A 27,929-nucleotide genomic window follows, 5' to 3' on the forward strand; every position below is an offset into this window, starting at 1 on the left:
TAAAGTATAGATCTCGCTTGCATTTGGATCGGTCGCCTGCCTTTGGCCGTTTGCAAGGCTGCGGTAATTTCCCGAGGAGGTACGGTCTCTTTGTACGCACGCACAGCGTGATCATCATCAGACATGCTCTTTCCGGTTTCCACAGCTCCACGTCTAGGCCAGACGTCGGGCGGAACAACCAACTCTGCTAAAAGATCAGGCGCAAAATCCACACCTCGTTGTAAAAAGCGCGTTTTCTTGCGAGTGCATTTTCTCACTGAAGATATTAACGTTGTATTATATGTAAATACAGGATACCATTTCAATTGTAAATAAATTTTGACCGGGATTTAACAAACTGTGGCTGATGACAATTTATTGCCTCATTAATCAAATAGTCACTTTACTTTTACCTTTTATGAACACTCCTTTTTTATGTTTTCTTTGCTTTTATGTTTTTCAAAGACTCATGGTGCCCCTATAAATAATCAAACAACGACAATTGCATAAAAATTAAAAAAAAAATTATACTGTTCTAAAAGTTGTTAAAACTTCTGATAAAAATATCCATAAAAAAAATTCTTCTAAATATAACTCACAAATTACGAAGTATGAAAAGTTCCAGAACAGCCCAAAGAATTAGCTATACATTTCGGCCGGTTTCGTTTTAACCTGTAGTCGATTAACATGTGTTAAATAGTATTTAGTCGTTTACAGTTTCTTGTTAAAAATGACAAAAAGTTCATCATGACAAAAAGGCGCCAGCTTAGGGGTAGAACTTAGTGGAAGGGGTTTTGACTTTAAGCCTTTCTTTTAAAAAAGAAAACTCTATTGCGTTCATTATGCAACACGTCGTTGAGGCTCAAAGTCTTCTCTTTACCAAAACAGTAGAGAGAGATGTTCATTATTTCTCAAATGCTGTTTGTAAAGAGACAAATATTGTGTCTTTTATGAGTATCGTTGTCGCTCATTTGGCACAGTAGGCCATACGGATCCACGATCCCAGATGTAGGCCTACATGTTTTTGGTGTCTCTGCTGTTAGTTAACTGTTTCTCCTGATATAGACGAAAGCAAATAGCTGACGTTTCCCGGGAAATGTTGGCAGTAAAACGAAATGGAAACGCTAAAATGTAAAGCTTATTTTTAATCTTGCAAGTTAGCGGCAAAATAGCACGATAGCGACAGGATAGCAGGTTTGTGTGAAAAAACATCGACGCCAAGACTGACATTTCAGCCGCAAGAAAGGAACAAATTTTACCGTTTTAACACGCATGATGGTTTGCTTGATCATAGAGTTATTGGGGACAATTCTTGTTTTTTGAGCAAATTACTCAACGACCTTCCGTTTAGAGAGTTAATTGTAGGCCTATTACGTTAACACGAACTGTTACATAAAAACAATAAATCATATACTCTTTAAAGGAATACAGTATATATCCGCCTACACTGTAATCATCAGTTTCCATAGGAATATTAAAATAAAGGTTAAATAAAAAAGAAATGTTACATAAAACATGATTTTTTTTCAACATTAGTTTTATAACTTATCCAGGACGTTTGTAATAACTATAAATCTATGTCAATAAAGATATGGACGGCGAACCGATATAACTTCGACCTTAAAAAGTCTGTTTTTCTTGTCAGACATAACTTCGACCTATCGAAGGCAGTTTTTTTTGCGCGATTCTTGCACAGCCTGCTTTAGCAAAGTAACGGAGGCGCGAGAATAAGTGGCAAGGCCAGGCGACAGGCGAGTTAAAAATTTAATGGGCTTAGCTTTTGTGTTTACCCGTTGTCGATCAAAACACAAGCGCTCAGGGCTATGAGTCTGTTATGGGCAGCAGCTAGCCTCTCTCAATGCACTGCCTTGCGCGGAGACTCAGAAGGCGAAGGCTTCGTTACGAAAAGAGCGCGCGTTTGTTAAGAGCCAACTAACTTGTCGCGAAGCGGGCGCTTGATTGTAATTTGGCGAGTTCGTCTCTCTCGGGAGTTTTATGGGCACCGAGAAGCAAGTGACAATGGACGTAGCCGTGATTGCCTCGATGTCAGGCCTGCTTGGCGCTGCGTTTAATTGGGCTGCGGTAGCTTGGCGAAGTTTATCTTATTATGGCAGCTAGACCTTTGAAGGTCAAGCGTGGACGGATTGGACTTTTAACGCATGAAAAACAGAACTGTTACATTTTTACATAGCGCTTAGGTGAAGTTTATGCTTTATCTTTGTTTAGGCTGTTTCAAACTAGCGCTAGGCCAGTGCTACCCAACCAGTGGGTAGCGAAGCTATTTCAAGTGGACCGCAAAGTATTTCTAAATGTTACAGTTTTCTATAAGATCGTAAAATTATTGTATTATCATTAACATTTATGCAACAATATCACAAATAAGTAACAATTAGTAGTGTTGTGTTGCATTATCTATTTCACTACGTACGCAAGTAGCAAAGATACAGGTTCTATGTAACGTCTTATCTCATTGTGGGTCGCATATTACAAAACTTGCAATAAAAGTGGGTCGTGAACTAAAAAAGGTTGGGGAGCACTGCGCTAGGCTGTTTCAAATTAGAACTAGCTAATAAGTGAAGAGGTATAGCAAGTGTATGACTACTTGTTTTTACACTGCAGGTCTAACCGGTTATTTTAGTGTTTTGCCCAACTATATTTTTTTCTATTTTATCCTTATATCGGGCGCGTTTCTCTGGAGGTTTGGACCTTTTAAATTTCGCTTCTAGCCAACTTGATATACAGCGTTTTAACATCTCAGCCGATAAGGTACATTTCTCGAAAAGACGGTTGCACCTTCAATGCACGACGCAGACCTTTCGGTCGCATTCGAAGGTTGTTGCAGATTTAACAGCGCCCGTAAAACTGAGAGTCGTCAGACTGTCATTGCCTTGCCGCGGCCCGATAATTTACGGCTCCATTTGCCTCGCAGATTCGAGAGACAGTTTCGGCTTTGTTGCCGACGAAAAGGTTCGATAGTCAGCTAAAAAGTGATTTACGCAGGGTCTAAAGTAATTTGAAATACAGCTGAGAAAATCGTACTAGTGTGCACGGAAGTTTTTATTGAAGTATCCCTCATGGCTGTATACAAATGTACACTTTTAGAAAACACTTGAGTGTAATTTAAAACTGATTTTAAATCAAAAGGTTATCAAAGAAGCCTGTTAGTCCTCATCCTATTCGAACTAATTACGATATAATGTCTCGAATCAGATCAACTTCTATTTTGATGAAAGACTTACGATGCCATTTCCCGGCGAAATTAGTTCTCGGTAAAAGGTTCTAGTTCAGTGTTCAGATTAAATGTAGTAATGCTTAAAGGAAATCACCTTCGTCGTTTTTTTGTCAGCTTGAACCATAAGCGAGATAAGTTTATTCGATAGATCTATGTTGCACTGAATATGTGAAAATAAGAATCACCTTGACCCTTGCAGGATAAATGTCGACCTTAATTCCTCGATAGATCTAATAGCAAGTAAAAATGCTTGCTTTAGAAATTAGCCAGTTCTCCTTTAACGGGTTAAAACGCCATCGAAAACGGCTGGCCAGGCAATCCGCGTTTTCCTTGGAATCCGCTTCATGGAAAAACGCGAAAGAACACTCCGAACCGCAAAGCTGCTTTGTAAAAGCTTTCGCGCGGACGTTTATCACAATCGTCGTGGCCAAGTCATAAATGCGCCCGACGTTGTTCAAGGTTTCTTCACGGGCTTGCCTGATAGGAATAGAGAGCGAATAGTTGCAAGACGTTTTATCAAGACCGTGGTTTTCAGGCCAGGCTATAGTGACGCGTTCGGGAGCTGTAGCCCAAACACGGATGACTCACATTTATGCCTTATCTTGAGGGACGGATGAAATCGCCCATTAAAGCGGTGGGAATGCGATGCTGATTGCAACAACAGCTTCGCAGCAGCCAAAAAACTAGTATTACCCTAATTTTTTTTAGGAACTAGTAAAGTTAAGGTGGTGTTAAAGTTAAGGAAGAAGGCAGGAAAGCAAAATTTAACTTGTTCATTAAAGTGTATTGACGAGGATTAATGAGGTCTGGTTAGTTTCATTAAAAATGAGAAAATGATAAAGCCGAAGTGTGATAAACGGGACAGAAAAAAATCGACTATAGCCACCAGAAATGAAGTTGTTTTTGAACATAAGTTAGTCGTTGGGTTCGCGTTTCACCAGATATGTCATAAATTATTAAGAAAATTTCCAAATTTCGCTTATCGGCGGTTGGGCTTTGTCAGGATATGAAAAACAAAGCACTGTATGCGACTGTGAAATAGGACAAGATCGTAGCCTAGCCGAATCGCAGTTGTATTGTAACCGCGTGTAATTACAATCAGTTCAATCGCGATTCGCTGTAGTACTTTTCGACAGCCGCGACAACCGAGCAAAAGTAATTACATACGCGTTAAGTGGCCAAAGAAACCGCGGAATTTGCAGAGTGGAGTTTGAACGTTGATATGGCCTGTTTTCTTTTGCGGGATATATTCGTTTGATAAAGCGGGGCAAAACAAGAGCTATAGTCAACCTACGAAATCTCGCCCCATTTCGTCCTATTATTTCAATGGCAAAAGAAAGATATTTAAAAAAAAATACCACCATACTAAGACAATGGGATTGATAAAATCTAATTTTTACAGCAAAAAGGAAGCTGTATAGTGAATGTGTGTTTATGTTTCGACGATGTCTTATTTTTTCACGATGATTTTTGTGCACAGTGAAACCCTATTATTACTTTCGTTAAAAATGTATTTATGTTTGGCAAGAAAAACGTATAACGCTGAAGATTGCTGTTTAGTCGGCAATAGACGCGTTTGTGTTCAGCGAGACTTTAATAATTATGTTTTCATTAAAATGCTGCATAAACCATGTACCTTATTCTTTTTAAATATTAAGGAGTATTTTTTAATGCTGATAATTACCAAACAAAGCATCACGTAACACTAAATCCAAGATAAAACATCGTTCCCAAGATAGTTTTTCATAAGTGCTAATTTTGCATTGATTGTGTTCAACATGTTTCTGTCACCTTTCCTTGATAAAAATTTTTCATATCATACTTGAAATTTATATTGAGTTGCATCTCGCACTGCATATGGCCTATTTCGCTCGTCCAATCTTCATCTCAAAAACTAGGCCTGATAGGTACAAAGGTTTGCCGCACGAGATTTGACAAATGTCAAGCAAGGGCGCCTAAACTGCAGTGTATGTCGACTGTGATGCAGCAGGTCTCTAAAACCCGGCAATTTCGAAGCCCTAATACGAGAGAACGCGTGCCGACGGCGAATTAACCTGAAAGCGAAATGACCATGGCTGGTTTAGGACGCGGCTGTAGCTGATAAAAGAATGACTGCGTGTTTTACCCGTTATACTGTTATATACCGGGGGTATTGTCGCAATATTTTCAATGCGAATGGCAATAAGATATTTCGGTTCACATAAAATTTAATTTAGAACCAAAGTTAGTAATTGACTTCAGTAAATTCTAATTGTAATTCGTTCAAAATTACATCATATAATTTAAAACTGTTTCTTAGCCCAAGGGACAAAAAGCAAGACTTGGTCAAATGGTATAACAACAAATTGTAAAAAAAAATAATCAATTTATGTTGATTACAGAAAACATGCGCAACGTCAGCGTTCTAGTTATTTGTACACCGATTAAAATTACCAATGCACTTGAATTATCCAACCTGATTTCTATGAAAACAATATACAAGCATATCGCATTCATAATAATTCTTCAGCGAAACAAATTGAATTGTCCACCTACCTCCCTTGCCAGGCAAAACTGAAACTAAAAGAATTAGATTCGCACTTCGCAAAATTTTTCATTACGCCTGTCTCCGAGAACGCAAATCGATGCGGTCTTCGCTTTTGTTTATGACTCGATGGGACAAAACAAAAAGTATTAGGCCATAGCTGGGTTGAATCATGATTGACTTTTAATGGCGAAGCAGCTGATTTGGAAATGAACCTCCCTTTTCCGCTATTTGCGTGCTCAGTTGTTAAAGCATGGGCGTATATGTGTGTTTCTCTGTACGAAATGTGTCAAAAATATTGACAGTTATCAAAACTGCTTCCGCCCACTCGCCCACGGTCAAGTGCGAACATTCTCCCGACGTTAAAAAAAGGCAAGGAGTTTTTTCATTTCTTTTAATGAAGAACCTCCTTAAAATACTCTTTATCATGCCACACGCGTGTATCCGGTCATTCAGTCAGATCGCTTTTTTACATCTGGCGAAAAGAGTTGGCTTACTGTGCTGTTGGCCTTTCAGCGAAATGAGTTGGCTTACAGCTGTTGGCCTTACAGCTTTGTTGTTGTTGCAGACCGTTATTAGTAACCAAAGGTCTCGGACAAGTTTGTTTTTCCTGAACCTGGACGATAAGGTTAAAATTTTGAAATGATGTTACGCCCTCGGCCAATAAATGCTGCTGGAGTTTTACAACCGGTCTTGATATTCGCCTGCCTGAACATATTATTTCTATCAACTGCGGATTTCGTTGAAGGTATGCAAAAGGACTTTGTATTATTTTTGAAAGCTCTATTCGTTTTTACAGAAATTTACGCAATATTAATTGATAAAAATCGAAAAAATATTGGAAGCGACGCATAAAGACCGAACTAATGTAATCTATATTTAGAGTGTAAAATTTCAAGCGAGGATTTTTCTTCACATTTTGTTGTCTGCGGAAGATTCTGGACTAGCTAAAGGGTTTCAGCGAACTGTATTATCAAAGTTAAATATAATATATTCTATCCAGAAAAACCACCTGGTTTCTTCGAAATTAACGCCGTTTAACCTAATATAGCTTTGAGCTAGTCATGATCCTTACGAAAACTGGTTTAATCTCTTCTTGGCGACATTAGTTTCTGACCGCCGTTTGTCTAACATATTTTCCCATTGAGTCAATTTTCTCTTGTTGTTATAGTTATAAAAGTCACGAACTTGTGTGTTTTCCAAATCCCTTTGTAAATGCTAACAATCATAGTTAACGTTTGAAAGAAAAATTAGACTTGATTTTTGGACATCGGAACTAAATTATTTTGTAAAACTAACAAATCAAATCCCTCACAAAAAATGTATTAACGCTTAAACCAAAAACGAAGCATCCTCAATATTTGGCCGTTTGGTTGCATCAAAGCAAAATCAGATTGCTTGTTGTTTTGTAACGTTACATGATGTGACACTGACATCTGGTCGACCGGCATTTTCCCAACGTGTTTGTCCTCACTTACCGCAGATTAATATTAAATCCAAACCAGGCCACTGTGCTGTGTAGCATCTTTCCTAACTTAATGTGAACGTTTGGTTTATAAAAAAAGGCGAACCAGATTACAAACCCCCTTGCCGCTTATATTTCATCGATGTAACACGTTTTTTTTACTTTTTACATGATTTACCGAAATTGGAATAAAGTCTTTGATAATGGCGACATTCAAAGTTTTGGATAAAACTGTCGCCGATAACCCCAGGTAACAAAAAAAAAACTTCAGCAATTTAACACTAAGTACAGTATAGGCTTGTCGGCTACATCCAAATCAAACCTAACCTAACCTTGTATATTTTATACATTTCCAGGCAAATCCACCTAAAACCTATTACAATAACCCTTTAAAAATATACTAAACAATTCAATACCAAGTGCTTGTACATCAAATCAAATCAAACCGGACCTAAACCTGTAAATGTTTCTACATTTCCAGTAAAATCGACCAAAAAACATATTACGATAACCCCGACAATAAAAAAATCCACAGTTAAACATCTAGCGCAATATTGACAGTGACTTGTACATCTAAATCAAACCGAACCTAACCTTGTATATTTTATAAATTTCAGAAAAATTCACCGAAAAACCTATTACAATAACCCTTTAAATATACACTATAAAAATTCAACAACAAGTGCTTGTACTTCAAATCAAACCTGACCTTACCCTGTATATTTTATGAATTTCTTAGGAAAATCCAACACCCGCGTCCCGGCTCGACATTGCTCCACCGACCCCAACATGCCGTCGCTCATGCTGGGCGCAGACCAGCCCTGCGACCCTCTGACCAACTGCAGACACGGTGGTATATGCTGGAAGTCAAGGAGCAACTCGACTACTTTTGCCCGCCGACGCAAATGGATGCGATCCGGGGAAGGTTGGTTGAACTCAAAGCTTTAAATCCCCCCAGTATTCCACGTAAACTGGCTGTGTTGCAAGCAAGTCATTTTGAAATGAAGTTTAAGTCAAGCATAACTAAACTTTCTAATGGACAAGTCCCAGTCCATTGGTTGCCTAAGTCAAGTCCCAGTCAAATCACAATTAGTTTCAAATCCCACAGTATTTCCCGGAGATAGGCTGTGTTACAATAACAAGTCTTCTTTGAAATGAAGTCCCGGTCTAGGATTCGTTAAATAACTTAAGTCAAAGTAAAGTGTTTTCTACTAACCTAAATAACAAGTCCCAGTCCAAGTCATCGGTTGCCTAAGTAAATTTATAATTTGAGCAAGCCTAAATAACAAGTCAAGTCCCAGTCCAAGTCATTGGTTACCCTTGTCATAAAAATATTAAAACTGAAAGACTGTACATATTATGAGCAATATCTCCAGTAAAAATAGCGTAAACGCAACAAAAAGATCAATTCAAGTAAAGTGATTTTGCCCGAAAACCTGTACCAAGTCAAGTCATTTGAAAACAGTGACTTAACTGGATTTGTTGCACTAAATATCAGGTTAAACTACTAATAGGCCTATATTTTACCGGGTGTCGCACACAACGCACAATATAATACTTCATTAAAACGAATGGCTGCGTAGCGCAAGCAAATAAAGCTATATAGGACGAACGCTAGCACGTAATCATTTCGTTAAATTTTCGAAACATAGACATATTTAATGTTTTATTTTTGCTTTTATGTTTAAATTTTAATTACAGAGAAAGAAAACTTCATAACATTTTTTTAAATATTGTACAATAGGACATGCAATTTTAGATAGAAAATTACTGTTCGAGTTACCGAAAACAGTTAAAATTGCCGTTTTTTAAATGCGCTTGCTCCATAAATAGAATGTCTGAATATCGAAACAAAGTTATATTGCGTTTAAAATATTTATTTTCCATTAATACCTACAGGAGCATTTTCGTGATATTTCCGGAAAGTTTTTCGTTATTGAAACCGCGGACTTCTAGTGACCCAAAGTAATACGTCTTATTGAATAAAAAACTTCACCATTATTCCATTAAATCAATCAGGGGTCAATGCAGTTACAAAGTATTGTTCAGTTTTACAATTTTATGCCATTACCTTTTGCTCTGAGGTACATTGAACCGAAAGGCCCCTCCTTTAAGCGAAATCGAGCAAATCAAATACACGCCATTCAATTCATACAATGATTTAGTGTCACGCCATTTTAAGCATGGTTGTCGCATTGTTAAATATTGTTTACAGGAAGGGTGTGACGATTCGTATGGCGAAAGCTCTAATATTCTCCCTACTGTATGGTCCTCAAAATATTGCTGTTGGCTAAAAAACAAGATTTATTGGAATAAAAACGATTTTGATGAAGTGGTATAAAACTTGACAAAGTAACAGTCATTGTTATTTAAAATTAATTAACTGACGAGAACCTAATACAAGTGGTCAATATTCTCAAAAAGCTAAAATTTGAAGGAATATGATTAAATGCTTAACCTTTTTGTTATTTTTCTTTACCTGCGACTTTTAATTTTTTCCATGTATTTTTTTCATATTTTTATTTATCGAAACCATGATATATTCCCAACGGCAAAATCGATCATCAAGTGTTTTTTAACCCGTAGAAGTTAGAAGGTTCGTTATTACCGTACAGCCTTATATGGCTAATCTCGATGCAGTGTTAATTTATCGCGACGGGCGCACAGGTTTTACGCGTCGGAGTTAAACGGAAAAACCTGACAAGGCCGCAGTGTGGCCTTCGCACACAGCTTTCCAGCTCGCACCTGACACGTTTACCGTTTTGTTGTGGCCCCGGCGACTCCATAAATGGCCCGGTGTGTGTCGATAGAGAGATCTCGGAATTAGCGGCACCGGTGACAGGGTATCTGTTCTCATTTGCTTTTGCTTACAATAAACACGCAAAGCAGCCGCTCAGCCGGGCCGCGGAATTTCCTCGTGTTGAATGTATCTAAATGCGACGTGCGTCTTGTCGCGTGTCGCGCCGTTTTGTAGTTTCTCCTTTAAAGAGAGGTGTGATAGAAAGCGACAAAACGCAGCGCGAGTCAAATGAGGACGACGTGACTTGTTTTCGTTTCGAATCGTGCCTGACCTTGCCCGTTTTGACAAGGTCAAATATTCGAGTTGTCGAGATATTTTAGATTGGCATACATCACCTTAATATTTGCCTATTTATCTACCAATGTTGAGCAATTTGCTAAACATATTTAAAAAATATATTCATATTGTTTGTTGTAGAATGGTCATGCAATGACCATTTCTTTTAAAATTTTTACCAACGATGCTCAAATTAATATTTAATTTGACAACGAACATGCGTTCAGTTTACGAAGCAAAAACATTAAAATAACATTCCTCGTACCAATTGCTTTGGCTCTTTTTTTGGGGCCAGTCTTAAACTAGACTTAAATTATGTCAAAATGACTTGTTGCAATACTTTAAATAGTTTGCATTTTAAACAGTTCGAATATCTCTATATATTTTTTCAACACGCTTAGTCAACCCGACCCCCCTCTCGGATAAACAAATATATAAACAACTCTTGCTTTGGCAGAGAGATGTCGCTGTACAATGCATTGCGACAACTATCCGGTAAGGTCCCGTACCGACCCGGAGCTTAACCACGTTTGCGGATCCGACGGGCGGACGTACGAATCGGAGTGTCACGTGCGTCTTGCCGCATGTCGCTGTCAGTGGCCCGTGTCCGTTATGTGGATCGGATCCTGTGAGAAGGGTAAGCTCCCGCGCCGCTGATTAGCCTGAATGTAATAGGAATATAAGTTTGCAACGAACATTGAAAGAGCCAAAAACCGACTCCAGCAACAAGACCGAAATTAGAATAACATTATCATCCAGCCAGTTTGACGAAAGACCAATAAATGTCGAACACTTACTAGTCGTTGAAATAAGGTCTAAATCACTGTAAGACCTAAACCCGTAAAAATAAGACAGACTGAGGCATTATTGCAACAAGTTTAGGCCTTATTTCGCCGTAGATATTACGCGTTGTTTGTTTAATATGTTATTTGTCTTAATACTTCTATGATATTATAGGAAATTTCGCTTTGGATATTGTTGCTTTAAAGGTCTTTTGTGTGTTGCCCTAATGAATAAATTCTTAAGTGTGCACCTCTAGGCATATGCTTACTTGTCAAGTCTTACTTGTCAAACCCATATACTACTAATGTCGTGGCTGCAGGTTTATTATAAGCAGATAACGCCTTTAACAATTTACTTGAGGGCTATAAACATTTAATTTGGAGGTGTAACTCTCTAAACGGGTGCGTAACTGTCTAATTTTTGTTTATATAGCTGTTTAGATTTTAGCAGGTATTTCTAAATCTCATCTCAATTTTTAAAAGTGAAAAAGCTCTAATTTAAATTTTAGTCTGATTGAAAACATAAAAAAAATCTGCGTTTTAGTTTGTTTAATGGAGTCGCTGAAAACAAAACAAATTATGTTTTTGTTAATTTTAACGCAGGTCCCCGCAACTTGCAGACCGCCTCTTTGTCACCCTTCGACGCCCAGTCAGGGTCGGGGTCCGGTGACGTCACGTCTTGCGTGGAAGATGTGACGTGTCGCTTCGGGGCTGTTTGTGACGTCGACAATGAGGACGAGCCGTGCCTTTGCCGGCAAGGTAAAAAAATAATCCTGTTCTATTTGCTGTTACAATTTAAAGGTTTGCATTTAATAGTTAGATTGTGGTTTAAGTCATTTAGTGCAGTGCTTCTCAACCTTTTTCAGTTTGCGACCCACTTTTAATGCTTTTTTATGCGACCCACCACGGGATCAAACGAATAAAAAACAAATTAATAAGGAAGTTAGATTAACATTCACTTAAAACCTGCATATTTACTACTAATAGAAAACTGTACCTTTAGAAATGCTTCGCGACCCACCAATGGGTCGCGACCGGAAGCACTGCTTTAGTAGACTGACATATTTAAATGTGGGATAGGAAACTTATTCCTACATTGTCCTGATGAACCACGGCTTTGCAAAAGTTTGTCAACATCACAATATATGTCGTTAAACAGCGCCACATGATTTCCATATTTAGAATTAGACAAATACGGCTATTAACAAAGATTAATATTTAAACGTGTCACTTTTGCGAATTTATATGTTGATAGTCACTTTGCCATGTGAATGCAAACTGTTCTTTAAAAATTATTAGATTTTTATTGCTAATTTGGTCTCTAATATCACTAACGCAGTTATGTTATGTTACCATTTTGCCTCGTTAATTGTTACTTAACTGTACATTGTACAAATTATAATTCGCAGCCAAATTTTAAAAAAATGTTCGCTTGCCCCTTTTTCAGTTTGTCAACTTGTCTATGACGTTTTGTGCGATTTACCACGCGAAAATGCAGCTCCCAATATTGCTGTGCGCTGTAATGAATTTTGTATAGCATCTACATACATTCCTTGATAATAAATGTGCCAAAATTCTGGAGCTTTAACGTCACGTTTTCCGTCAACTTTTCCAAAACTGCGTCACAAGCCACGTGCGTGGTTTTCTGTCACTGGCAACCCTCCCTTATTCAACTGACACGCCATGTGCTGTCTTGCGGCTGTTGGTCTGTATAAGTAAAAGCAAAACCCAGTGACTGGCAAATACCCTTATGACGCGTGTTCGGTCGGCACTCCCTGGTCCCATTGGATGTTTTATCTCGGAAATTCGAACTGAGCGGAAAGTTATAAAATTGTCCGAATGTAGTAAACAAGTCATTAGAATTCGAAATGACTAAAGTCCAAGTCATGTCATTAAATAAATAGCTAGTCAAGTGTAAGTCAAAAGTCATTGCCAAAGCAAGTAAAATTCAAGATTGCAGTAATAAAAATAAATATTAAACTGACCAATATTTCGCATTGCAAACATCGAGAAGTTCCGAGAATCATAAGCCGTCCAAACTTTTCGAACCAACTAAATTGACCAATCGACTTGAGGCTTGTCAGGACTGTGTTAATCCTCTCTTTGGCTCGCTTAAAATCTTTCTGCGGGCGTTCATATCTCGCTGCTTGGGCATTGCCGTAAACACCTTTCACGCGCCTATCGTTTCATCTCTTGCAGATTGCGAGGGCACCGTGCCTGAGACTGTGTGTGGCACGGACGGCAACAGCTACTACAACGAGTGCTATCTCAAGGAGAGGGCCTGTCAGGAACAGCGCGACATTCAGCTTAAACACACCGGGCTGTGCTCAAACGTAGAAGGTAAGCATTGAGAAATTCGCGTTTTAGACCGACGTGGCCTTGCAGCAGGCTTGTTTGCGGCTTCTCATTGAATAGGTTTTTTTGGACATCAACTGAAACATACAAAGTGAAAGCTACGAAAAAATTAGAACAATATGGAAACAACGAATGGAATAATCAAACATATTATTCTATACCAAAACTTAAAGAAACGAAACCAGTTTTTCGACAACTAAAGATTATTTATTAAAATAAAACTAAAATGGCGTCCAATATTTATTTATTTATTATAAAATTAAAAAACACACAACACAACGTAATCAGGTGTCGATTGCATTCTACAGTAAGTGCCTTTCCGCCAGAAATCTTTCCCGTGGAATATGGCTCGTTGGATGTTTAACGTTATACGCAGTCAACTGATTTACTGGTAATTTTAAAGCAAAAAGTGGCCATTTACTTTAAAATGTTCCATATCAAATATGTGTGGCTCACGGTTATGCATGCTTAGCACCGGACTGTGCTCACACGTAGAAGGTGAGCATTGAGAAATTCGCGTTTTAGACCGACGTGCTGGTCTACTATAGGCTTGCTTGCGGTCCGACACTGCATTGTTGGATGTTTACCGTTATGTGCAGTCAACTGATACATCTGGTAATTTTTAAGCGAAAAAGTGGCCAGTTACATTGAAATGTTTAATATAGATTCTCTGCGGCTCACGGGATATGCATGCTGGAAAAATAATAAACTGCAGCCATTTTATTTCGCAAGATTTCTGAAAATCTTTTATTCATAATTTTGTCGAAAAATGTTCGCAAACCTGTATATACTGGCTGTAGAAGTGCAGATAAAAGGTATCGTTGGATAAAATTGCGTTAGAAAGCAACGAAAGTAGAGCAAAAAATACCCTACACTGAACGATAAACGCAAAAAAAACCGTCTTATTATTAGCCATATTGCCATACAATGTTGTTCAAATTGCAAATATTAAATCCGGTTTAAGATCAACTTTAGCTGACTGCCGAAAGCCATTACTTAATCGAGTTTAGACGCGAAGGTCCTGATTTTTTTTATCGAATCCGCGTTGCACAATTTTCCATAATTCTGGTGTTGATGCAATGAAAGAAACACCCACATACGTGTGAAACAACTGTGATCTAGCCCTTCAAAAGCTGCTTTTTGACCAACGATTACAGCTTACTTATTAAAAGTACGCAGAAAGCTGCAGACCCACCGAATCTGTCGATCAATGACGCAAACAAGGCAGGCTAGATAAACGGCGGTGAGGTTCGAACTCACGACCCCAACACATACCGGGATCGTTGCCGAAGGTCGGGAGTTTAAACCTCACTGCAAGCTGGTTGTTTTTTAGCCTGACTTGCATCTTGATCGACAGATTCGTAGCGTCTGCGATGGCTTTATGATTTAGCTTTGAGCTGCACTGGACTTACTCAGTTGGTAACTGGTTGGATGGAAAAAAGTCGCTTTACCAACTGAGCGACACAGGAAGCAAGGCAGGCTAGAAAAACAACTATAGCTTGCAGTTCTGGTGTTGATTGTGTAGTTTTTGTTGTTGGAAACTTGTTTTTCAGTTAATAAGGAGTTAAATAATTTCATCTGTTTTACATGCGACGAATTCCTCGTTATAATGAATCTCATAATAAAAATTCATACCATCCTTATGGTTTGTCATTTGCTAATAGTAAAATTACTTGGCAACCTGAAATACTTTTTTCAGTTGTTTTATTATTGTTTGTATTTGCGTAGCAACCGTTGCCACGACGACGGCTCCGAACCCATGCGAGGGAATCTTCTGTATTCACGGAGCGTGCGTTCCTATTGGTCGAGACGACTTCGAGTGCTCGTGCGATGCGGTTTGCGACGAAGGTAATTTTTGTAATATTTTTGTTTTTCTCTTTTATTTCGATCTGAAAATACGGTTAGCTGCTAAGAAGTTATCTTTACGGAACGAGTTCAATAATTAAGTAATTAACTAGGAGTAAAATGTTTTTACCATGGCATGTAGAAATGAGAATGAATTGTATTTGATGCCTCTTTTACTGATTTTAAATTATCGAAAATCCAAATGGTATATACCGGATGTCTTAGGCTAAAACACAGTAGCCTATACCCATTTATATTCCAGTGTTTAGATAGATACTCTGGTATTTACTTTGTGTGACGGAAAACAGCTGTATTTCTGCTTGAAAACACTGAAGTTTTGGAGCAACATATAGGGTAGGTTTACGCAGTAACGTCGAAAGTAACTCAGGCACTGAGGTACTCCAACATGAAAAACAAACAGGGGTGTGAAATTAGGTCAAATTTAATCTATAATGGCCAAGTACGACAACTGTTGCCAAGATTATACCACGGCCTTAAAGGTGAGATTGGCCTTATTAAGAGTGGATTGGTATTCTGGCATGCAGACATTCCTATGGTCGGCACACCTTGACAAACACTCTTTCTGTGGACCACAACGATAGTATCAATAAACAATGTCTAGAATGTTGCGATCGTCTCAGACCAATCTGTATAATGTTGCGTAACGGCCTAAATACGCCTCTCGATATATCTGCGGGAAATACTGCGATCCGCCCTTGCAAGACCGTATTTGGCCGCGCCAACTTTAAAAAGCTAAAAAAAACGTAAATTTGCAGCTGTGTTGAAACAGACAACCGAAGGCTTTTCGGTAAAAATGTTTGCTTTGGCATTTCGCCCGATTTAGAAGCCCTTTAAGCTAAAATATTCGTATTTCCTAATAAGGTTATTAAAATGCTTCACACAAAGTTTAAAATATTTTCTACCCGTCGATTTCCGAAATAGGTTATACTGATATGTCATTGATGCTTTTTTTGTTCAACAAATATTTGCTGCCCAAAAACTTAACACTGTAAAATTTTGAACAAAAAAACCCTCGTAATATGAATCCCGTTCCTTCACACACCTGAAAAAAATCTTACACCAGAGCAAAACAATAACAACTAAAATGTCTTATAAGCAATAACCCGGACTAACGGCGTTTGCCGTTTCATCAATTAAAGCACTTAATCATCCAGACGCCTTTCTGGTGCAAAGCAAAAATTAAAAAAATAAGGTGAAATTAAAAATTCACTTAAAAAAATTATATATTATAAACAATATGCTCATCAAACGGCCTTTGTCATTTTATCAAAACAAAAACCTCCAATCTTTCAGACGCCTTTCTGGTGCAAAATATTTCACTTTCTCGCTTTAAAAAATTAGGCAAAATTAAAAAAAATCACTAAAGAAAAAAATCCATATATTATAAACAGTACGCCCATGCAACGACCTTTGTCATTTTATCAATACAAAATACTTCAATCCTTGGACGCTTTCCTGGTGCAAAGCAAAATTTTTTAAAAGTAAGGCAAAATAAAAAAAATCACTAAAGCAAAATGAAAAAAAACAAACATATATATTATAAACAATACCGACGGGCCAGCGACTTTTACCATTTTATCAGTACAAAATACTCCAATCTTTCAGACGCCTTTCTCTAGCAGAAGAACTTGCTTTCTTGTTTTGAGAAACAATAAGAAAAAATTCAAAAAAAAAATCATATATTTTATAAACAGTAGGCCTACGCCCATGCAAAGACGTTTTACATTTTATCAATACAAAATACTCCAATATTTTAGACGCCTCTCTGGTGCAAAAGAACTCTCTTTCTCGTTTTAATAAAAAAATAAAAATTAATAAAAAAAAACATCTAACTCAAACAATACACCCGTCCAACTACTTTAACGATTTTATGTCATTTTATGAATACAAAATACAATTTCTCAGACGCCTTTCTGGTACAGAGGAACTCTTTCTCTCGCTTAAGATGCTCTCTAAGTTTAGAAAAAATAAGGCTGAACTGAAAAAAAATTTAAAAAATTTCAATAAAGAAAAAAAATCATATATTTTATGAACAGTACGCCCATGTAACAACTTTTGTCATTTTATCAATACAAAAACAATTTTCAGACGCCTTTCTGGTGCAAAAGAACTCTCTCTCTCGCTTCGGCCGCCAATCGATCCGTCAGCTCGGTCAGCTTCTTCCCGACTTCCGGTCGCGCTACTACGACGACGTCCAGCTGCTGGGGCTCCTACCCACCACTACGACCCCCCCTGACCCCTCACCGACCCCCCGAAAGCGCCCAGTGACGTCACGGCCGCGTATACCCATTGTGACGCCGTGGGATGACGCAATACCGCACGAGAAGGGGATGATCTTTGGTGAGGAAGAGGATTTCGTTAGTCTTTCAGAGAGAAGCTCAAGACGCGCCGAAGAAAGAAAGAGCAGGAGACGAAGGGTGAGCATTTTCCATTTAATCGCCCGCCACAATCCACTGACCCGCTAATGACCAAGTAACCTCCGCCACCTTGCAATGACCCTCGAACCACGCAACTCACGTATTTTCAACAATGCGGTTAACTGGTGACGTCATCGGTTTAAAACGGCGAATTTACGTCACATATGCTGCTGCACGCTATTACGTCATTGCGAAACCTGCTTAGTCAAATAAAGTTTTGGCCGGTTTTAGACCGAATGATCAGTATTCGAATAAAAAATCGATTTCATGGTTGAAAAACAACGTTTTGGCCCTGTTAAAGCATCTTAACTCTCTTATTAACTTGGAGTCGATGGTGTTTTTTTTTTGAGGGGGGGGGGGTCGTTTTGTTGGTTTTTGGAAAAGCGAAGGCTGAATCTTTTGTAACCTTTTTGTCGTTTTGTTACGAAAGGGTGAGCCAGTGCTGCTTAGTGCAATTTATTTGAAGCATATTTATTTGAAATCTTATAAAAGGGCGTAAGAAGGGTGAGCTAGTGTTCGGGCTTTTGTGGCGTATTTTGGTCGTTTTTTTAATTTTTCAAAACGGCGAAGGTTGAGTCTTTTCGCTTTTTTTTTTAATTTTTAAAAAGACGGACTTTGAGTTTGTAAGTATTTACATTAGTTTAAAGATGAAATACAAAATGTGTTTCTTTCATATATTAAGGGCAATTCTTACAAATGTTGCTTCAACTGTTCTTGTAGCCCGCCAATATTTTCAGGTTTTTCAACTTTTTTTAAACAGTCCATTTATAAATAACAGTTATGTTTTCAAACGATTTTTAACGATTTTTAATTTTCCTCAAGTAAATTCAAGACTTTATGAACGCCTTGAGTAACAATGTTAAGTGTTACATCGGGCGCTTCAGCGGCATTATAAGTTCCCTATCTGATATTAGATGTATACAATTCGTACCAGAAAAGCATTAATCCTCAAACAGAAACCTATTATTAATAGTTGCGATTGTATACAACCCAACAGCCTAAAAACATACCAAAAATATCGTCATAGACTTGAGTGCATTTTTGTTTTACCTGTTGATTTTTAAACACAGACAGACCCATTCAATGACAATCTAGTCCATCGAAGGTTGTTACAAATTGTGCAACGGATAAGAATCAACGTACATCATTTCAACATATTCTTTTTTTCTTTAGCAACGAAGGCAGAAACGAGTGAGAAACAGCAGCCGACACCGACTGAGGAGACCCAAGCGTTCCTCGTCTATACACGCCGCCCCATCGCGCCAACTGAAACTGATCAATGAGACCGTTTGCGGCACGGACGGAAAAACGTATAGGAACGAATGCCAGCTCCGCGTGCACGCATGCTACGAAAAGAAAAGCACCAAGGTACGGCGACATTGCTTTACCTCTGTTTAAAAGATAAATATAGAACACCTGTTACGGTCTATAAAATGGAAAACATTTTTTACATACCACGGGTTCTTAAACTGGGTTCCATGGACCCCTTAGTGTCCGGTGAACTAGTTTTAGGGGCTCCATGTATTAAAATACTAGTGCATATACGAAGTAATTAATTTTTCAAAGAAAACAGATTATTTAAAAATCCAACTGTTTTGCAATGAATGTATAGTTAGACTCTATTTAACTTTCACATTTTCGGACCGAAATAAACTGAGTTATGAAGTCTATTTGTATTGTGACTTCATTTTTGAGCATTTCTTACCTACCGGGGTCCATGCAAAGCAAAAAAAAATGTAAGGGTCCGCGATAAAAAAGTGTAGATTAAGAACCGCTGGTATATACCCTTCAGTTTAAAGCACACCGGATCGTCAAACAGTGTCGGCCTCATTGCACAAAAATAGTCATTATAGCCTGCACAGTGTGTAGATTCTGTGATGTAGCCCTTTAGAAATCGTAGTATCCAACGATAGCAATACACTTTACTTGTCATTACAGCACCTTGTGTGTGTATTCTGTGATGTAGCCTTTTAGAAATCGTACTGACCAACGATAGTGACACACATTACTTGTTATTGCAAAAATACACGCGCGTAAATGGATTAAGTTTAGAAAACAGGTAAAAGCTTTAACCAATATTATGTAAATAGTTTATCTAGTTTTAACGAAAACCCGTATTAGTAAAGCTCTAGCTTCTTAGTTGTGTTTTAAATTTGGCTTTTTAAACTTCAAATCCAATGGTGTTATAACTGAAGATAGTACAATTCAATTAATAGTGTTTTCTAACTAACAATTTGATAGCTATAGTTATTATAAATTGCGTTTCACGGATATTTACTTACATGTGGATTTTATATACTCAGGTCAATAAGGTTGGTGCTTGCCCAATCTACTACAAGAGAACTCCTGAGGCCAAAATAAAGACTGAAACGCAACCTGCTTCATCCACGGTAAGTTACATTCTAAACCAGGGATGTCCAACCCGCGACCCGCATTGCGGCCCGCCTGATATTTACGTGCTGCCCACCACTTATTCTCACTTTCAGAAGCCTTTATTAAAAACAATTGTTTCGACTATCATCAAAACGTGTAGAACGCGCAGTATTTGATATAGGCCTAATCTTATAGTTTTTCTGAGACTATAATCGAGTCTAATGTCGCATTTCATCATCCATCGAACATTTTTTAAGGAAATATATCAGCCCAAACATAAAAACTCAATTTTTCGCGCTTCGCCATAACAAAAAAAAAGGTCGAGATTACTTGTATATTTACGCACGAGTTCACTCTAGAGGAGCGGGTGTTTATAAGTTAAGTTGTTTTATGACGTCACGATATGACTGAGTTATGACGTCACCCCTTTAATTTGAGAGGTTTTGCGGCCTATCGAAATTTTTAAAGTGGCAATGCGGCCCATTCTGCTAAAAGGTTGGACATACCTGTTCCAAACAAACAATAGCCTATACTTTCGTATTACGTGTTTGAAAGTGTTGTACACAAGTCATTTGTAACAACTTAGGCACAAGTCAAGTCAGTTGGAATAAATAAAAAGTCAAGTCCCAGTCAAGTCAAGTCATAATTAGAGCAAGTCAGTTTCAAGTCAATTCCTTGTCAAAACAAATGATAATCTAGTCCAAATATTAGCAGCAGCTCAACTAAAAAATAAAACAAAAATATATAAAAACAACATATAGCAAGCAAATTGTTTTATGTGCAAAACTTACCATCAATAACCCCTTTTTATATTAAAAAATACCTACTTAACAAAACACTTTATTTCAACACAAGTCATTTGTCCAAATGACTAAAGTAAATTCGAGTAATTTGAAAAAAGTAACTTAAGTGCACTAGACTCAAGTCATTATAACACTGGTGTTTAATTTATTTAAAGTTTTCAGAAAAATATATATTGGTGAATATAAAAGTTAAAGTTTAATTTTTTTCCTAAATTGTTGTAGCATATTCTTTTAATGTTTTGATTTGGCGTTAGGTTGTCCTTGACTTGAATATGTGAAGTTTATGACCAAGTTTCAGAAAAGTGAAGTTCAAAACTTTTTGTGGCTGCTGTAGGTCAATATTAAACAGAGTAAACGATCCTCGTTAAGTTGCGCATTCCTCTAAGAAATGCATTAGGAAGCAGACAAAAGCAAACTTTATACTGTTCAAGGGTTTAGGCAAATTTAAGGTCACAAACTGACACTTTTATGAACCTACTACAGTATGGTGCAATGCTCTTAGCTAACTAGCTTACAACGGCTGACGTCCTTGCGACAGCTCTATAGTTTAACTTTGTCGTAGCTTTGTTAGCCCGTCTTAACGTTTCGTAAGCGTCGCTAAATTAGAATTAATACAAAGATATATGAAACTGTTTTCTCGTAAATAGGTTGTTGAACTACAAAACTCATTTTAAACATTTCAGGAGTACGCGGCCACGCGAACTTTGTCGACAAGCGAAGCAAGAACAGAAGCACCTTTTGCTGAAACTTCACCACAGACCACCATAGAAAATCAGGTCCTGGTAACGACGCAGCCAATGCAACATAGTTCATTAACAAGGGTTGTAAAGCCTTCAACGACGGCCGCTAAACCGAACGTTGCGACGGACATCGAACCAGCAGGCAGTAGCAAGAATAACGACGCTTCTGTAGACTTCCGCAAACCCTGGGTGATAGGCTTGGCCGCCGTGCTGCAAATCACCATTCTGGCGTTAGTTGCTAGCTTCGTTTACCGCTGGTTCGCCAAGAAACTCGGCGGCAAGCAAAGTGACAACACTAACAATAACAACAACACTATAAAGCCATCTGCGCGCTGTCCCGCCCGCTCGGCAAAGGCGCCTTCCAAAAGGGAAAACGTCTGATCGCGAATTTGTCGTGTTGTACATCGATTTCTTTCTTTTTGTTACCCTTTTTTCCCGATTGCGACCAAATTTCTACGAAAGTTCTTTCTTGATCGTTTCTGTTGTTGCTTTCCAGACCCCCGCGGTTGTTGTACTTTTACCCGTCTGACCGATATTTATGTGACTGGTAAATCCATATGGTGCTTATTTGGATCAGCAACATAATAAGAGTGTATAGTGGTGCTAAATAGCAAGATTTCCAAGTGTTGGATGTCTCTAATACGCAACAAGAAGCCCTTCGTTTACTGGTCGGTTGATGGGCTTTTTCAGTGAACAGTAAAACACGCAATATTAACGGCAGAAACTCAACTGATCGCTTACATCAGTAAACACAAAATTTGTTAAAATTTTTTATAAATATAACTTTGTTTGTATCGGGAATTTTGTTGCCTTACCCTACTCGTATGAAAAGCTTATTTACGTTGTAACGCTTGTTTTAGGTTTCGGGCATTATGAATACTAAACATATATTCCTTCGGTTGCACGTTTGAGGCCACCTTTAAAGCACTTGCACAAAGTATAATTTCAATTACTTTCCGTTTAAAGTTAAATTCCGATCAACGTCAAGGCTAAACGAAAAATAAAATTAGGATGAATATAGTAAAAAGTTTATTATTGTTACCGTACATTGTTATCTATATTTTGTAAAAGTTCTGTCGATAACCGCCCGTTCTTTCCATTGATTGTCCTGGTATTGAGTATAGGAATGTCCGATAATATCGGATCGCAGCCGATAGCCGATGCCAAATCGCAGTATTGGTACTCGTCCGATAAGAGTGGTAGCGGTGCCGATCCTCTACTAATTTAATATAGGTATTTTAGCCATAATGTGTTACCAATGCAGCAATATTTACCTCAAAAAGGTATATATTTATCAAAAAAATAGTAGGCGAATAACTAATGGTTATTAAATTTCCTAAAACTACAGAAAATATTTGACCTACTAACCTGAGAAAAGTTATCCATAAACGTTTTAATTTTTGTTTGTTTGTGTGGGCATATTTTATTGGTATAGGTTAGGATAAAGTTACTTTTAAATAAAATAAGGTTGGTATAGGATTAAAATGTCAAGTATTGGACAACCCTTGTATTGAGTGCCCTAAGTTAATTGGGTTATGTTGAAACTTACCACGTTTATTGATTGTATTACAAATGCTTGCAAACTGTTAAAACTGTCTGATAACCGAAATGACACCCGCTAAGCGAATATCCTTATTCTCTCGTTCATATTGCATTTTGCGTGCTTTTTCGTTTAACTGATTTGCAAACAAGGTTAAGAAAATATAAAATGGCTTTACGCTCTGTGTTTGTTTACAAGCCAAAAATTCATTGTTATTACCATTTTGAAGGTTAAGCTAATCTTTAGGACACTGCACACTTCGCTCCTTTGTTAAAATTTTAGTTAGATAGGTGTTAAAATACAAAAAGTTTTTGTTTAAGTTGCCGGAATTGTTATTTTCGATTGTGTGATGAGACGCACAACGCCTTCGGGCTAAAACAAATGTTTCAAAATAGGGCAAGACAACCTACAAACGCAATCCAGATTTGGTTTATTTAAGTACAAGTAGTTAAAATAGGCCAAAATGCAGTTTGGGGGTTTAGGGGCATGGCCACCCCGGATCCGCTCCTCTGATTTTTACTGGCTTGCATGAGGCTCTAAAGGAGCCATATATTGTGTCGTTCTTTCTCTGTCAACATCGGATTTAAAAGAAATAAACTGACGCAAATCTTGAAAAGAAAGTTGACCGTTGAAAAGAAAAGTGGTACAATGCGAAAACAAATTACATAAGACCAGATCTAGGTTTATAATACTTCACAATTAGTAACAAAAATAACCAGCCGTTTAGTCAGCCAACCAGTTTGATGCATTACACGGATATGAAGTTTAGAGGGAGAGATCTGTCAGTCGATGAAGATTGCTACCTGGTGTGGATTTTTTTTTGTGTTAAATGTGAAAGTGGTTGCGTGGAGTGCTTACGCATTAGCTAGTTACTAGGCCTCCTTATTAATTTGCTGTTTTGAGGTGTTGTGTCTGGACGATAGGAATTTAAAATAGCATTATAATGCGTGTATATATAAATGCACTGTAGATATTGTAGCTTCATACATCTTATTGTGTGTCTGGTCGTAATCAACCGGAATACATATTTGTAATTTGCACATTCGAACGAGAATCCGATTGGCCAAAAGGCGAACTTAAAGTTATTTGCTTGATGACGTCACGCTTAGACGTATTTTTGTGACATTATTTGTAGCTTTTATCATGCATTATTCCACTGTTGCCCAACTTGACATCACAATGCACGTGACCAGTGTCCCCGGACGTGTGACCAACGCCCGAACTGAGCGTGATCAGCGTTTTGCGATTATAGGCCTACTTGATACGGCTTTTACAGCCTACTAGCGGCTTGAATCATCGTGGTAAGTTATCGTGTGTACTGGTTTGTATAAACTCTAAAGATTGGCAGATTAATAACACACATATTTAATTGAAAATTACTAACATAAGAAATCAACGTTTTCATGTTTTATTTAAGATAGGTACTCAACTACTCATGTTTACAATAAAATTCATTTTTACAATAAAATTCAGTCTTAATAGAATTCCTAAATATGTTACTTAGCGTTTTAATAATACAATTCTATAGCGAGTTCATGAATTGTATGTTTTCGCGCGTAAAGGTCAGTGACGAATGTTAATCAAAATTTCTCTAAGAAAAAAATGTTTAGACTCAGTTGTGGGCTGTGGCAACCTAACAGAGAGTAATAGCAACATAAAAAAACTGGTTTACAGCGCAAATTTACCATATTTGGTCTTGCCTACAGTCAGTCTACCATATATTTCCAACTTTGTTTTGCATTACTATACACAAATGCAACAACACAAAAAAGTGATAATGCTGTAATTTATGAAAGATCTTGTTTTCACAAGCAAGCTTTAATTGATTCAGCCATTTTTATAAAAGCAATCGGCGCTGGTCTAAAATCCGGCGCTGGTCTAGAATCCTACCACAACGTTGAAATGATTATTAAGCAATGCATAATATGTGGGTTAGGGTGTCGGTTAGTGTTTGGGTGTGGGTAGGTCAAGTAATATTGTTTAACACTATTACTGGACTCACCCAAACCCAAACGCTAACCGGCACCCTAACCCAAATAATGTTCGTTGTGGTAGGATTCTAGACGAGCGCCTAAAATCCTACCATAACGAAACATTATTTGGGTTAGGGTGCGGGTTAAAGTAGGTCAAGTATTATTATTAAATAAAGAATATAATAATGCTTGACCCACCCTCACCCAAACACTAATTTTGTGCGTTGATTTTATGACTGTGGTAGGATTCTAGACCAGCGCCAAGCAATCTAGTCTTAGTAGATAAACAGATTCTTTGTTTTGTTTTTAAGCATTTCAAAAACAATAAATTTTGTAAGAGGCTATTGAACTGGACACCAAAGTAGTTCAAATAGACATATAATCACTACGGACAAGCGTAAAAGAGAAAATCCGTAAAATAACCAATAAGCACCCCTTGAGGCTATTTAATGAAAAAATCATTAAATTATGAAAAATCAAAAAATCACCCAAATTCCAACCCCAACTTAAATCAAAAAGTAATCACATATTGGTGCAAGTGTAAATGAGCAATCCTGTCAAATAGCACTTCAATAAATTTGTTGCGAGAATCCGTTTTTTTGTGTCTTAAAAAAAGAAATATTTCATATTGTAAATTTATATAAATTGTGGTATTGGTCTAGAATTCTACAACATTTTGCAATATTTATAAAATCAACACATATTATTTTGCTTATGGTGTAGATTAAGTATTCGTTGAGTCAAGGTGGGTGAGTCAATTGCATGAACAGTTTGGAACCCACCGCAAAGTTTGTAATGCAAACAGGAAACAGAGGCTCGACTTCATTTCTGGACTAATTTTTCACCAGTAACTGGGCAGGTAAACTATTGATTTTCTAAGGTATTCAGAAAAGTAACGCATTCAGATCGCTATTTAAATTTCATAAATTGGACCACCCTCTTCAGCGTAAACGCTTGGTTCTGAACACCTCATTGCACCACCCACTTTTAAACTCTGCAGTAGCAATGCGATAGAATGAAATAAAACATCTAAAAAAGGTCTTGACGAAAAACAGATATCAAATTAGTCATTTAAATATACAACCAAACTAATCAACTAAAAGCTAAACCAGAAAAGAAAAGCATGCCCGCTATGATTTTTTTTCTATTTCAAAATTATAACTATTTTTGGTTTTTAATTTAATTCTATAATTTCTTCAAAATATTTCCAATGTTATCAATCAGTCTCTAATTTATAATATTTTTTCTTTAATGTATGTTGATAATAATCATTATCCTGGCATTATTTACATTTTAAACTGTAAAAATGCATACACAAATTGGCAATATTAATCAATACCAACAATCAAAATTCATGCCTTTTTATGTAAATTAATATAAATAATTAAAATATCACTCAGCTATTTAAATTTACATTATTTAAAACCAACACTTATCTGTTGTAGGACCAAACCAGGGTTGCCACAGAGTTTAATAATATTGTATTTGAATATTTTGAATTGAATGGCAAATTGAAATATTTTAAAAATCCATAGTTTTTACTAAAGTCTTTGATTAATTTTTTATTCATTGTATGTGCAGCCTAATTTATATATGTTTACCAAGCGCATTAGTCCAACTATTTTTTTAGTTTTTGTTATTGTGTTTTTATGGCATTTTTTATATTTCAAAAACGTTAAGCGATTCAATATTTTAGGTCTTCAAAACATTGCAAATTATCTTCAAAAAGTCAAAATGTCATGCCTGAATTAAGGTAACTTACAGAAACCGTCACTGCTTCTTTAGTGTAACATATACTATACAATAGGCCATTGATAGAACATTTTTTTCTGAAAAAAGGAATGCAGCCCCTTAAGCTTTAATGGCATAGAAAACAAAGCATAGAAATCTGTTCGTAGTTTTACAAGCATCTTTATATTACTACATCTTTTAAAAAAAAATGTTATCTCCATGTTTGTTAAATATTAAGCTTTTTTAAAGTGTTTTCTCTGTTTTTTTTAAATTGAGCTCTGCAACAATGGCATACCAACAAGCTGCTTTGTTAGGCCTGACTTGCTGCTTTATAACTGCTAACTTTTCAATAAAAAGTTTCTCTATAAATTTGAATACTATAAACCCATATTGACAGGTGGCCATTTAGACAGGTCCATGATTTTTTTTGAGGAGTATTGCAGCAAATTATACTAAGGGGTTTTATTCACTCATTTGTTTGCGTTTATAGTCAGTCCTGATTGAAAGTGCATTTTTATGCACTCAAACTATGTAACTTTAAAAAATAATGTGTTTTATTTTATAAAGTCATGGAAAAGCAACAAAAATCTCCATTATTTTAGAACAAGATTTTGCATTACATTCTCTTGTCGGTTTTAGATTATTAGTATCTTTCAAAGTATGATTGGTAAAATATAAAAGTGCTTCTTCTGTACAGCATAATAGTTGACTGGTGAGTGGTAAGTAAAGTTTTTTTTTTTCATTTGTTATGTTTTTTTGGTGTTTTGGGTGATAAACATTTTTGTTTATTTAAACAAAAAACACTTTTTTTCTATTAGAAATACTCTTTTTTAAATTCTAACAGACAACTTCGACTTCAAATAATAAAAGCAAGCAGTATATACACACATATATATATATTTATTTTTATTATAAGTTTCATTACTACAAGTTGCATATTTTTCCAAATAGTCCTTATTCAATATCAACAAATAAATTCATAGATGTCTACTACACACTAAACATTCTGTTTTTTTTAAATTGTTTTAGCAATTTAATAATTTATCAAGCCAAATATATTTACAATTCCAATA

General features: G+C 36.9%; 1 protein-coding gene across 1 annotated transcript; it reads left to right on the forward strand.

The window, feature by feature from the left end:
• Nucleotides 1–6,356: 6,356 nt before the first annotated feature.
• On the forward strand, nt 6,357–23,298 carry LOC146145701 (uncharacterized). The gene is made up of 10 exons (XM_083389674.1): nt 6,357–6,483; nt 7,940–8,125; nt 10,734–10,913; nt 11,662–11,817; nt 13,258–13,398; nt 15,142–15,261; nt 17,368–17,696; nt 18,870–19,064; nt 20,000–20,086; nt 21,556–23,298. Exons 1-10 carry the CDS (start codon nt 6,378–6,380, stop codon nt 21,991–21,993), a joined length of 1,938 nt encoding a protein of 645 aa, XP_083245800.1. The 5' UTR covers nt 6,357–6,377; the 3' UTR covers nt 21,994–23,298.
• Nucleotides 23,299–27,929: the final 4,631 nt, after the last annotated feature.

Source organism: Ascidiella aspersa, chromosome 5, assembly GCF_963924565.1.
Source record: "Ascidiella aspersa chromosome 5, kaAscAspe10.2, whole genome shotgun sequence".
In the NCBI taxonomy this organism is placed as follows: Eukaryota; Metazoa; Chordata; class Ascidiacea; order Phlebobranchia; family Ascidiidae; genus Ascidiella; species Ascidiella aspersa.

Coding starts and splice junctions, on each gene's coding strand:
- LOC146145701 (XM_083389674.1), top strand. CDS start 6,378: ATGATGTTACGCCCTCGGCCAATAAATGCTGCTGGAGTTTTACAACCG. Junction 6,484..7,939: donor AACTGCGGATTTCGTTGAAG/GTATGCAAAAGG, acceptor TGAATTTCTTAG/GAAAATCCAACACCCGCGTC. Junction 8,126..10,733: donor ATGGATGCGATCCGGGGAAG/GTTGGTTGAACT, acceptor TTGCTTTGGCAG/AGAGATGTCGCTGTACAATG.